The sequence below is a fragment of the Vicia villosa genome, linkage group LG2, assembly GCF_029867415.1.
Source record: "Vicia villosa cultivar HV-30 ecotype Madison, WI linkage group LG2, Vvil1.0, whole genome shotgun sequence".
In the NCBI taxonomy this organism is placed as follows: Eukaryota; Viridiplantae; Streptophyta; class Magnoliopsida; order Fabales; family Fabaceae; genus Vicia; species Vicia villosa.
The window spans coordinates 27,772,359-27,786,695 of record NC_081181.1 but is presented as its reverse complement, the minus strand read 5'-3'; the positions used below and the strand labels follow the sequence as shown (position 1 = coordinate 27,786,695).

Sequence of the window (14,337 nt, the reverse complement as noted above, 5' to 3'; positions counted from 1 at the left end):
CCCACTTCTTCTTCTATGAACCTTGAGGACAAGGTTCTCATTGGGCCATTGAGTATTGATAAGCAAAAGATTAGGCCCATTAGCAAAAAAGTCTAATCTATTTGGTTAAAGGATTTTTATTGTTAAGTAGGGAGGTGTTTTTATTAGTTCAGCTTTTCTCTTTATTTTATGTCATTGAATTAAGTGGCTTTAGGCCCATTTATCTTTAGAAACCCTACTATATATTGTAAGTGAAGCTTAATGAAAGCTAAGAAGAAAAGTTGTTTTTATCATTTATCTCTTATGCAACATTAGATCTATCATATTCCAAAACATATTGGCCATATTGCAAACATGAATTATTTTAAATAGGTAATTACTCGTGTAATTCCACCTCTTTTGAATTTTAATCTTTATGAAAAAATATTTAGTTTTGATTGTTACAAATATATATATATATATATATATATATATATATATATATATATATATATATATATATATATATATATATATATATAGCTTTTTATTAAAAAATTATAGCTTTGGTTTTAATCTGGGATTTTTTTTAATGATAAAATATTGTTAATAATACAGACAAAACAACCCGGTGAAGTACAAAAAAAAAGTGGCACAAGGAGTAACAAACTAATAAAGCAAAACAAAGAAAACTGTATAACAAAAGCAAAAGCAGAACACACAAAAAAGCAATCCTAAAATCAATCGAGGTGAAGATAAGCAAAGGCTCGAGAAACACCTACACACCAGAGCACCACCCAAAGAGAATCAGGTTAAAGCTAAGAGACTATACCCACTTTCACCAAAATCAGCTCGCATAGAACACCGAAGAAACACTAAGCACCTAAGAGACAAGCCATAACTCTTGATCTACTATTGGTTCAAACACATAATAGGATTCTAGAGCAGTCTTGATCTTTGATTTTTTTAAAAATAAAATTAACTTATATTAAAATTGATTCATGTGATATGTATTTAGACTATATTTTAATATTTTAAAACAAATGGAACATAATATAAAGTATTTGTTGTTTAAATATTTTAAAATTTTTTTGTTTAAATATTTTAAAATAGAATGATGTCATCTCCAAATCAAAGAATAAAAAAATGGTGATAAGTGAAGAAATGATATGCAATATATAACACTTTATTTTGCCTTATACCATATGCTTTTAACTAATTCCAACAATAAAATTATATTCTATTTCATTCGATCCCATTTCAATTAGTCACATTTCGTTGATTCAAATAAAATCTCAATAGCGCGGGGGAGTCAAGACTAAACTTTTCCTACATAGGAGAGGCTTGGAAAACCCTTATTGCACTCATTGCCCTACTGCTGAGGAGATTATCCTCCATGTTCTCAGGGTGTGTATCATAGCTAGGTCGATGCAGCTTTCTCTGGTCCAAGATAAACATGCTGTTGATTTTTTCTCTGCTAATAGGGATGCTTGGATTGATTCGAAATTGATGGGTTGGAATCATCTGAACGAATATAGTAATAATTTGAGAGATATTTGGGTTCAGGCTTGTTACACTTTATGGTTCTGGCGTAACCAAAAAGTTCATAATGATCATCAATATGTTATGCCTGCTGAATTGGATAAGCACATCTTGGCTAGCGTTCAACAGTACAAGAGTAGCAAGAAGCTGCACATCATGAGTTTTATAAGAACAAGAGTGATGCTTATCAAGTGGCATCCCCATGAAGTGAATTGGATGGCACTGAATGTAGATGGAGTAATGGCAAGCAACGACAGTGCGGGTTGCAGTGGAGTGTTGTGCAACGCTGAGGGAAAGTTGATATCAAGATTCTCGAAGACATTAGGTACATGCCAGAGTCTTCATGCGGAATTATGGGGTGTGGGAGAAAGAGTTAATATGGCACTTGATCAAGGGGTGCAATGGTTTAAAATTCAAACGGATAGTAGTGATATCTTTTAGCTGATGACGAATCCGGGGAAACTTTATTGTCAGGTGACAAACTTGGTGATACAGATTAGACAAACATCGGTTAGATTGAATGTTGTTCGTTGGAAGAAGATATACCAGAAAGCGAATACGCGTGCAAATGTGATTGCCAAAATTGGTCTAAAAAATAATAAAAATAATTTAATTTATACTCATCCTAATCAGACCAGAATTAATTACCATTAATGTCATATTAGTCTTATTAGGCATTATAAGAGAAACTTGATTGGAAAGACTTGTAAAAGAATTGTTAATATATAATATCTTTTTGTGCTTTTAAGCCATCTGCCCAAAAAAAATAAAAATAAAATCTCAATATTAAAGAAGTCAAAATTAAATATTCTATATAAAATTATTTTTTAATATAAATTAATTTTTCAAATACTAAAGTAAAAAATATAAAATTCAAAACAAAATTATTTTGACAAACAATCACAATGAGATCTTTAAATACATTTAACTTTTATCATAATGAGTAGTAACATTATAATAATAAATTATTGTAATATATTGTAAAACTTTACATCATATTATTTATATATATATATATATATATATATATATATATATATATATATATATATATATATATATATAAATTTTTTCTAATTTTTTTCAATTTTTTATTTAAAATTCTAATTTCTCTTATTTATTAATTCTTACATGGCGGTTTAAATATTTAATTTAAAATAAAATTAAAATAATAAAAGTTATAATTTCGCGCGCGAACATTGTTGTTCGTGCGCGGATAGAAGAGTAGTAATAATAACGAATATCAATTAAAGTTATTAAATATTTTTTAATAAAAGTTAATAAATTACCTTTTTTTTTTACAAATCATCAAATAAAATCAAATATTAATTATATATATATTTTTTTGAATAAAACATGAATTTGTAATTTAGGTTGTAGAAAAAACAAGTCACAAATTCACAATAGTATATTCATTCTCGTTTGCAGCTTTCAGATCTCTTCTCATTCGACCATTCACAGCGAAATTCATCAGCAGCAGAAGAAGCTTCTAGAGAGAAAAGAGAAGAAGAACCGATTTACGATGGGTTACAGAAACAAGAGCTTGGTGACGAAGGATCAAACTGTTTTTTCATCAATGAATTGTGAATCACTGAGTGATGCAATGCTAGTTTTCACTATGAATATCATTGGTTTACCAGTTGATGTTCACGTGAAAGATGGTTCTGTGTATTCTGGAATCTTCTATACTGCTTCTGTTGATGACCGTTTCGGTACTTTCTTTCTCTCTCGTTTGTTTATTCAATTTTTTCATGGGAAAGTTGTTTTCTGTAATGATTTCCTCAATAGCTCGATTAGGTTGTGAATTTTTTTGTATGATTTGCATAATTCTCATGATTAGTGTTAGCTTACTTGAACAATCATGGAGTTTTTGTTGTTGTTGTTGTTTCCCCAACTCTATTTGGTGTTATCGTAACCTATTTTGCTTAAACCTTAAGGCTCTATATGGATTGATGGAATAGATCGGAATGGAACATTATGGAATGAATTGGAGCGGAGCAGAATGGAACATAAATTTCATTCTATTCCATTCTATTGTTTGTGTATTTTGATAATTTGACGGAACGGAACAATTTCATTACATACACCCCAAACCTGCCCAAACCTGATGGAATGGAATCGAAATTGAAGAATTAGATGGAATAGGATGGAATGAATTCCTTCATGTTCCATTTCACTCCATCTATTATATATGTTCCATTTCACTCCATCTATTATATGTAAATCCAAATAATAGAATCTTATTATTAAGACAGTTGATAGTTTTTGCGATTCATTCATTTTGTGTGACTCCAGTTGTCGAGGTGAATCTTAGAAATTGAGTAAGCAATTCAATCGAAAAATTCATATGTGCTAAATTACTAACTACTAATTGTCTATGTTATCAATCTCGGACAGCGGCACGACACGTCACGTCCATCTATAAAAATGGAACGGGAGCGGGAGCGGGAAGTAGAATGGTCGATTTTTAAGTGACGCAGATATTAGTATAGTTAATATTAATAAACATATAATTGTCAAAAAACTAAAATAAATTAATCAAAGTTCATGAAGTATTTCTATTTAGAAATAAAAGTTAGCAGTCTTGAGCAAAATAAATTTGCAAATGCCCATAAAATTTAATAAAATAACCTTGTTATCTTTAAAAATTTAAGGGTAATATCATTCACGGCTGACACGGTCAGAGCGGCCGCTTTGACGCGACGTTATTCTGAACCCAATCCCATTATTGCACTCGTTCCAGCCGAGTGACCCATATGTGACGGAACGGCACGACCTGATGCGGTTTTCTTGATTTTGTTGTTCCGTCGAGATAACGGTCGGAACGACCAAGTTTAATAACAAAGCTAATTGTTTGCGTTATATACTATGTAGAATGGACATTGGGACACACACAAACACTAATAACGTAAAAAAATATCGGACATCGACCCAGCTACATATTGATAGTATTTGAGTTTCTTTCATCCATATGTTATTTAAAGATTTAAAAATATTCTAATCAAATTAATATGTTTGATTCTTTCATTGATAACATTGCTTCAATCTACATGTTTAACCCTATTAGAAGAGTGTGAAATTTGTTCATGAAATGTATAAGGTGTGTTGATGCAAAGAAAAATAATTTTTTTATGAAATACTTATCTGAATTGTCTGGCACGTGTTTTATGAATTGTCTAATACATTTAAATTTTATAATCTGTTATATAATTAAAAACTCATCAGCATTCACTTACTTTGCTGCGTGTTTAGGTATTGTTTTGAAGCAAGCAAGGATGACCAAGAAGGGAAATGGCCACAGCAATGTTGGAAAAGAGGCCTTGATAGATACACTAGTAGTTCAATCAAAGGATCTCGTGCAGGTCATTGCTAAGGTAAAGCCATTTGTCCATGCAATGTATCTTTTATGACTACATATCTTCTTAGAATATAACTATGTGCTTAAGGTTAAGGTACACATGACTTTGTGCGTAGGGAGTAACGCTTCCCAAGGATGGTGATAATGGAAAAATAACTGGCGAGGATGAGGAAGCAATTACACCCAGAGTTTGTTGTTCCGAGAACCGCTCAATGGATGTAGAACAGGTTAATCAATCAAGGTATTGTCTTTATCAAATTCATTCAAATGGACAGAGATATGTGTTAAGCATAGGCAAGTTATTTTGTTATTAAGTTTCATACCGCCAAGGAAGCATTGACTGTGTCTTTACTGCTTGTCAATTGTCTTAGCTTTTGATATGATTTTCTCATACTAATAAATCTGATTAAGCACCTACCCCAACATGAAATTGTTAAGCAAGTTCTGTGATTTATTCTGTAATTCAAAAGGATTTTCCCTATTTCTTTTTGTATATCAGTTGGTCTCTATCATACACATCGTGGATTCACAAAAGGGAAAGATAAAAAATAATGTAGGACACTTTTACATAACGAATTGGAATGTCAAGTGACTTGATTGTGTCCACCCGCCAGCATGCAAATTTGTTTTTGTTAATTACTAGTAGGATGGTTTCCCAATGGTATTAGATGTATGTGTATTGATTGTTCAACTCAAGTAAGAAGATTGAAATTGCTCTTTTGTAATATGTTCAAATTTAATTTTTCATTTATTAAATGCTGTCATTTTGTATGGCAGTCTTTGGTAGTGTATAGTTAACACATTCACATACTAAGATTTAGACTTTATTTACAACATATTTATATAACCAGTTTGTTAAAAATAATGTGAATCATGATAGAACAAAAGAAAGAAAGTAGAAATTCTTCTCTAATTCTTTATTTACCCAATGGTATTTTTTCTTTTCCTGGGCAAATAGCGTTCCTGTATCATGTACTTATTGGCAGTATTATTTATTATTTTGACTTAAAAATGGATATTTAGATAGCACTTTTCTACATATGTTAGATGTACATTTTTTTGAGAAATGTTATTTCATTCCACTTAGCATATTCAAATATCAATTTAGAGTTCGTCCTTACCATGTCCCTCACCCTCTCTTCTTACTGTTAGCCAACTTAAGGAGATGAGCGATCAAAAGAGAATAGAACTATTTCACTATACAGTTCTATTTTCCATAAGAAAAACATAAAGTATGATGGACTTGTTACATTATATTTATTGCATTTGTAATATATATGATTTCAGAAAATACAGATTTATGACATTATTTTCTTTTGCCCTTCTGTTCCTGCCAACTTTCTATTGACAGACAAGCTGGAGATATTAACTCAAAAGGGAAGACTGATGACTGCAGGCAGAAGTTTGAATTTCATAGTGAAAAAAATGTACGTTGACGTATGCATAGCTGCACTTTTGGTGGTTTGATTATTTTAAAAAAATTCTAAAGCTGTGATTTTCCACAGGATGAAAAGATTCGAAGCCCTGATTCATGCCATGAAAGTGAGTTGGATTTCTCTGATCTCTGTTTCATGTAAAATTATTTACAGTCAATATTGATGGAAATGGCACAAGCATAACTTATAACTTTCGTGGACATTTATTAGTTTGCGAACTTCAACAAATTTTGTATGTTGAACAATGTGCCGTACGCAGGGACGGATTTACATGTATCAAATTGGGGGCAGGTGCCCCCACTTAATATAATTTGTTTAGTAAATAATCAATAATTTTATATTAATACCATTAGTTATTAATTATTGCCCCCATTAAATTAGATATCATGTTTTGGCAATTCTGTATTGTTTTGCAATCCTTAATTTTTTTGGTTCAACAAAATATTAAATATTATTTATAAAGTTGATAACAAGTTTGATCGTAGTAATTTAAAAAAAAATTATTTTATCTGCCATTCTTATTTATTTATTCAAACAAATAAAAAATTATAAATAATTTTAAATTTTTGTAACTTCTATTATTTTTATCCATATAGATTAGAATCATAAGGATAGAAAAAAAATAATGATCATAAATTTATTTTTATATAAATCTATAGTAAACAAAACTTGCCCCCACTAATTAGAATTTCTGGATCCGTCCCTGGCCTTACGGCATGCTGTTTTGGATCTTTTTCCACCTTATGGATACCCTTATGCAAAGTATACATAGGAAAAGTTAACATTGTTTTCTTCCAAGAGTTTTACGTAATGTTACCCCTATATTTTCTAGTTTGCTGAGACCTGTTTCTCTCAAAACTAGCCATTTCCTATGATCTCACCTCGCATTAATTGAATCCCCTCTTCTTAGCACTAAATGAGAAACATTTCTTTTATAATTCTATGTTCCCTTATCAATTCTTATGTGCTTGCATTGTAGTTGTTACATGTCTTGGCCAAGTTAAAGCTGATAAAGCCAATGATCATGGTAGGGAAAGGTCTACTTCACCAGATTCTACATCAACACATTCCACTCTAAGTGAAGATCTCAGCGAGGCGTCACATAATGTTCCAGCAAAAATTATTGAAAAATCTGCTCCAAGGGGTACAGATTGTACCAGAAATGCAAAGGTAAATAAACCAGTTTAGCTTCCATCAACAAATGCTGGCAATACAGTTCCTAATAAAAAAAGGACGTAGATGGAAGGTTTATTTTGTCATGACAAAGCACATTGGATGCATTTGTGCCCTATTTAATGCATCTTATTAATTGAAAGTCATTTTTGGAAATGTATGCTAAATAAAGTTCATACATCCGATATTTCTTCCTAATACTAAGTTAGCTATAGTATCGCTTAAACATTTTGAATGGGTGATCTATTAAATTTTGATCTTGTTAGAATATTAGAAAATAATATCTTATAATATCTTTATATTATATTGTAGTATCTTAATTTATGTCATAAGATCACTTCATAATTTTAGATTATCTCTTAGGATTAGTTTTTTATATTACTTAAGATATTGTTATAATTTATGTCATAAGATCACTTCATACTTTTAGATTATCTCTTAGGATTAGTTTTTATATTACTTAAGATATTGTTATAATTTGTTTTATGGTTTCCGTATTTATTTAACATTTGAAGTATTGTATCCTTGTAAACAAGGATTAATATTTAGTCTTCTGCATCAAATTACTACCAAACTACTATCTATAACATTCAAGCATTTATTCTTTTTCCCCGCTTTATTTTTTATTTTTTATCTAAAACAAATAATTTCAACACCTCTATTGCTCCTTAGATTCGTCCCCATCATTTATAAAGTTAAGAGTACTAATCTAATTTTTAACAGATTTTAGTTTCATTTACGTAGCAGCATGATAAATAGCCGATGCCAATTTTGATATAATATGGTTTTTGTTTAGTTCTTGTTGATATACCTTTAACTTTTTCTCTATGACATTCATATAGGAATTTAAGCTCAACCCAGCTGCCAAGATTTTCTCCCCGTCTTTTGTATATCCTATTTCATCACCTTCTGCTTTGCCAACAACTGCAAACATGGTTTACATGCCAAATAGCCCTCATGCTCCAAATATGGTTTACATGCCAAATAGCTCTCCTCCAGTACATGTTGCTACTCTTCAACCTGAAGTTGGATTCAATACTTTTGCTTCTCGACCTTCTGTGCCTGTTAAGGTTTCACAGTATGGCAATTTGACAGTTGGAAATGCTGGCAGTGGTTCTCAGTTTTCACAACCTGTATGTATTAACAAATTTACTGATATTCTTTCTCTTGTTTGCATGAGAATGTTTCTTTGATACACAGGTTGTCAAAAAACATTTACTTAGGAACTCATTTTTGTCATTTTTTGATTTCTTTGGCGACAGATTGTTGGTCAACTGGCACATAGGACACAACCACTTCAGTATGCTGCACATTACACTCCAGTTCTATCTGAACCTGCTTATTTGCAATCAAGCTCTCCTGCTGTAAGTACACAGATATTATGTGCCTGCCATCTATCTAATTTAATATTTCTTCTTTAAAAGCTATTAATTGGTTTAGGAGGAATCACACGTTCCCACGAGATATTGTCTTTTTTTCTGAGTGCAGGTTATGGCTGGACGATCTACCCAGCTAGTCTATGTTCAACAAGTTTCCCACGTAAGATAGCATGTCTATAGCGCTTTTCACCTAAGGAGTTTCTTCAGTTTGTCTTAATAAAAGTTAAGCCAAAACTGGGAGAAATTACTTCTATAGTAATAGGAAGAGAGAAATCGAAGAAAGATAAAGGAGAGAAAGAGTTGCATTTTTCTGTTATTTATTTTTCTTTTGTGAAGTTAGTTACACATTACAACAAGCTGAATAGCTGAGTATTCATAACTCAGTTGAACTGTGCTGACTCAGCACAGTCAGCTGTAGATTGTTAGAGGCCTTAGGCTTAGTTTGGCTCTGCACTATTATTTTCCTAATGCTTTTGTTACTATATTATATAGAAGGTCTTATAGAACATTAGGAAATTCGCAGTGGATAAAAAATTAAAAGAGGATTTGTACACAATACTATTGAACTGAATTTCATGTGCAAATGTATTTTCATAATATAAACTAATGATAATTGCACAAGGAATAACAATGTTGAAAAATCCCACCAATGTTTCTCATGTTGGTGAATGAGTATCTATCATTATCAGTCTGTTAATTAGATCCTAAAACTACGCAGTGGAAAGTCCTTTATTCAATACACCTGCCAGTTAATGTCTTGAGGGAACATAAGTTGTAGTGATCAAACCCTTGCCTAGTTTCTCTTTGATGAAGTGTATGTCTCTCCCTATGCTTTGTCATGTCATGCTGGCTGGAATGTGTGCAATGCAAGTGGCTGATTTGTTGTTAAACACTAGCTTCCGCTAATTTCATGTACATCTCGTAAGTCCTCCAACACAATGTTCAACCATAGTAGTTCACAAATTCCCAACGTCTTGGCTCAGAACTCAACTTATGTGCTTGACTTGCCTACTACATTATATTTATACTCCTCGGCGCAACTGAGTTTCTGTGGAATTTCTGCTTTCATTGCGGTCTTCCCCTTGTCACCTAAATTGCGGCATTTAGCTTGCCTTCATTGCAGCCTCCAACACATTATTATGGTGTGTTTGAAGGGGTGGATTTAGTCCCACATTTCTTAGAGATATGGTCTGTGTTGTGTATATAAGTGGGGGCAATCCTCACCTTATAAGCCGGTTTTGTAGAGATGAGTTAGACCCAAACCAAATTCTAAGAGTTTCTGTCCAAGGACATGCATTAGCCAGAAATTAGATCTCATCTGTGACTGATCTTGTATAGCCAACATCGGTATAAACACTTCCATAGATGGATCTCCACCTTTCTTTTAGTAGTAGTCCTCTGCCAGGTGTAAACTTCAAGGTTTGTAAAATTCGACACTGCTTATAAATGTCCCACTCTCAAGTCATACATGATTTGGCTTACAATACCAATTGCATATGCTTGGACAGGTCTTATATGGGTACAATACTTCATTTTCCCACTAACTTTTGATATTAAGCTTTGTCAACTGTAAGAATTTCTTCATTTCCAATCCCATCATAATTTGATGGGTACCGTACAGTGGCAGTCTTACAACCTAATTTCCTATTTCCCTTAAAGACATCAAAATCATATATCCTTGGGAAAATGAAGGTGGCTTGTTATTATTAGGAATATTGTAAGGTTCTGAGTATATAGAAGAAATGAAACTCTAGTACTGCTACAAAATATTTTGTAGGTAAACAACATGTTTCCTTTTCTCAGGGCAATAGGCAATTCATTTAGGTTAGTAGAAACATTTAAAAGCATATCTAAGGTATCAAGAGAAAGGGTAGGAGAACCAATACCTTCAATACTTACTAAGTTCAGATAACCGGACTAAATGTTGGTAAATTTGGGTTTCTTCTGTATTTGATACAAGATTTGTGATGTGCTGTTAGGATATGGAACATGCTGATAAGTTTGTTGGTTAAGATACTTAGTTAGTATTGGGAAGATCCCATATCCCACATTGGTTGGAGATAGAGCGTTGAAAGAGTTTGTATAGAGTGACATCCCTCACTTTACAAGCCGGTTTTGTAAGGAGAGTTAGGCCAAACTCTAATAGTTAGTAAGGCTGAGAGTGTTAGATGAAATGCTTATGGCACATGGCCTATAAATAAGTAAATGGGGTTAAAAGGGACAACGGTCAAGGTTGAACATGATATGACACGGTGAGATTTGAACTATGTTTTAATGTACAAATTTGAAAGTCTTAAACGTGACATAGGAATACTCTCCCCCCTGAACTTGGGCACCAGGGAAGAAAGACTTATCATTGAACGTGACCTCCATAGAGGCAATGGAGCGACAGTTTTGAGGGTGAGTACACCCAAGAAACACATTTGGTAGCATAATGTTCAAGTTTTAAACAATGTTGACAATATACTCAAAGATACAAAACTTGAGACTCTTAATATTATGGACAAAAGGTAAAAGGGACCTCAAGAATTGGACTGGACGCACTTTGCCAGCCTGGTATCGATTGGCAACGGTTGCCAATACGAGTACATGACACTAGGTCAAGCATGGTGGGATAAACGATATCACGAATGGTGGCTGGACATACCACTACATGCCACTAGAAGCTTGTCATGTTAACTCACGTGCAGAGAAGTTCACTTGCATGAACCAGCAAGTAAAAGGTATGGCAGTGGGATTTTGGATTTAGGCTGCACTGTCTTTGGTTGTTTCAGTAGGTTTTCTTGCAGCTTAGGCTTTTATTTTGATCTAGGAAAACATGATACATTGAAGGGGTAAACAAGCTATAATAGGGCAGAAGCAAGGAAGACAACTGCTATCAGATATTTTGATCTTGAAACAGATTCTTCCAAATCGAGAGAACTCTGATACCAAGTTGAAAGATAACTTTTACTGAATACTATTTCTGAGTTGAATTCACATAATGCCGACCAAGATCTATTAATATTTTCCTAAATTACGGGTCTATTTCACCTGTACAAATCTCATAAAATAGAGATAGCTGTACTAGGTATAATATAATAATAATAAAAGTCATTCTCAATCAGATGATAAGAGTGGTCCTGATTTTCAAGTATTCTATGGATCCTTATAAAGGGATATGATTTCTGTGAAATTTGCAAACTGTAGTGAACCAATAGTTATGCTAACTTTTCTATATTTTATAATTCCATGGTCAACCAAATATATAGTACAAAGCATTTCCTTCCCTGCAGAAATGTTTATTAATTTGATCATCATAACTAAGTCTTTCTACTTGTGATTGAAGGATTTGGTTCATGGTGTAACGGCTCCATTCCCAACCCGCCCCCTGATGAATCACGTCCAATTTCCAAAGCATCAAGGTAACAATATGACATCTTTTTATTGCATTTGTTTTTCTTTTCAAATGTGATCTACAGCAGTTGCCAAAAGGAAAGTGACATTTCCTGAAAATAAGCTATTCCAAACACAAATGTCATAAAGAAACTCATTTGCACTTTCCCTTTTGATATGAAACATAATTGAATCCTTACATCCAAATTGAATAACAAATATAATATGCATTTCTTTTTGTCTAATTGTTCTATATTTCAAAAACAGGTGGAACATTTAGCCAAGCAATACCAGTTGTTATGCCTTCATCTGTCATAACAAGCGCGCAACAACAAAACTTTGCATTTCAAAACCACATTCCAGTTTTGCAACCTGGCTTTTCTCCACCTAGACCTATTTCAGTCCCAGGATCAAATGGTTTCTATGGCACCAAATTTTCATGAAACTGTCATTCAGATTCTTGTGTTATATCCCCCGAGTTAAAGCTCATTTTTCTCTGCCATTTTTTTAATTATGTTTTAAATTTTTTGACCAGTCTCATTTATTTTCCTTCTCTTGGTGAGAAGTGTATAGTAGTTTTGTGATGATTCTTTAGAAATTTAGGTTTATACTTTTTTAGAAGAAATTTTGTGAGTCCTCATGTGAAGGAAAATGGTTTCTAAAGTTCAATTCTTGTCTTGGGAATAGAAGAAAGTTTTATTTTCTTTAGGGGTTGATATTGTATGTTTGGCAATTGCACTTAAATTGGTTGGCTATAAACTCTTGACTACATCATTCAGCATTACTGAATATAGATTTGAATTTGGTTTTTCATATTTAAAGAGATGGAAAAGTGGCGTGACATTCAAATTTAATGTTATAAATTTTGTTGGTGATAGCTATGTTAATAATTTGTCCAATATTTTATGATACTATATCTGGCTCTTTTTTTTTTTTTCTTTACAAGATACGGTATATAGCCTACACTTTATTTAAACACAAGGTAATTTTGAAAAATACCAACTATTTGTTTGTTTGATCATTTTAACTTATAATTCATTTAAGAGGAAGTATTCTTTTGAAATCCTAGTTGTAGTAAACAGTAAATACAATTATTTATTACATCAACCAACCAATCAAAAAAATTCGATCTCAACCCCAATGTCATATACTCTCTAAACCTTTTTTTAAAACATTTTAAAATAAATAATATATTATTAAATTCAAAGATTTAATTATTCTTTGTAAGTAAATGAAAATATTTGACCTAAAAAATAAATTATTCCAAAAAATTAATTTAAAATTCGACAATTTTATATGGACAATAAATATAGATTTGAATATAATTTTTGTCTTTTGAAATTATAGTTTTTTTATTATACACATTTGTTACAAATAAATCTTTTTTGTTTGAATTTAGTCACTAAAAATTCAAAATCTGTTGTTTTTAATTCCTAAAATCGGCTTATTAGGCCATGTAATAGGATTTTATAGCATCAAATTTTGACATCATATACTTAATTTTTGAATTTGATTTTTGTTTTGTTTAATTTGTTCTGCAATTAATTTATTTTAATTCGGATAGGGTGCATTCTTATAATCTTTGACGATATTTAAAAAAAAATTCTTTATCCACCCCCTACCTTCTTAGGAACCCGCAGCAAAATTTCAAAAACGTCCCTATATTTCGGAAGTGCATCACCGAAGTCATCAAAAAGGGTGATTTCGGAGATGCATCTCTGAAATCATTTTTTATTTAAAAAAAGGTGTTTTCGGAGATGCATCTCCGAAATCACCATTTCGTAGACGCATCTCCGAAAACACATGCATTTTGCTATTTATTCAAATGGATGAGGGACGGGTAGAGTACGAGTACCCGTTCAAATGGATGAGGCGCATGCAGGTTCCTCAACTGGACCGAGGTGTCAGCTGACTCGGGGGTCTTCCTCTCGTGAGGAGGTGATACGTGAGGAGGAGGAGAAGGAGGAGGAGGTGAGACATGAGGAGGAGGAGATACTCGATGTTCACCCTGAACACGGGGAGGATGATGCGAAGGAGAGCTACCTGGGAGGGCCTACAGACACTTAAGTACAAAGAATAGTTAGAGAGGTGTCCGAGATGGGAGCTAAGGTTTTAA

General features: G+C 32.5%; 1 protein-coding gene across 2 annotated transcripts; it reads left to right on the top strand.

Moving 5' to 3' along the window:
* The first annotated feature begins 2,885 nt into the window (after window positions 1–2,885).
* Window positions 2,886–13,042, top strand: LOC131649773 (uncharacterized). 2 transcript variants are annotated; one of them, XM_058919530.1, is made up of 11 exons: window positions 2,886–3,212; window positions 4,753–4,874; window positions 4,975–5,099; window positions 6,210–6,285; window positions 6,364–6,400; window positions 7,274–7,464; window positions 8,310–8,600; window positions 8,730–8,831; window positions 8,956–9,006; window positions 12,175–12,250; window positions 12,489–13,042. In XM_058919530.1, exons 1-11 carry the CDS (start codon window positions 3,023–3,025, stop codon window positions 12,662–12,664), a joined length of 1,437 nt encoding a protein of 478 aa, XP_058775513.1. In that variant the 5' UTR covers window positions 2,886–3,022; the 3' UTR covers window positions 12,665–13,042. The 2 variants fall into 2 exon arrangements, with proteins under 2 accessions (XP_058775513.1, XP_058775514.1); XM_058919531.1 differs by lacking the exon at window positions 8,956–9,006.
* The last annotated feature ends 1,295 nt before the right edge of the window (window positions 13,043–14,337 follow it).

Excerpts from the sequence above, each read along its gene's own strand:
- LOC131649773 (XM_058919530.1), top strand. The coding sequence starts at position 3,023 with ATGGGTTACAGAAACAAGAGCTTGGTGACGAAGGATCAAACTGTTTTT. Across the intron at positions 6,286-6,363 it reads AATTTCATAGTGAAAAAAAT|GATGAAAAGATTCGAAGCCC; the intron begins GTACGTTGACGT and ends GATTTTCCACAG. Across the intron at positions 12,251-12,488 it reads CCAATTTCCAAAGCATCAAG|GTGGAACATTTAGCCAAGCA; the intron begins GTAACAATATGA and ends TTTCAAAAACAG.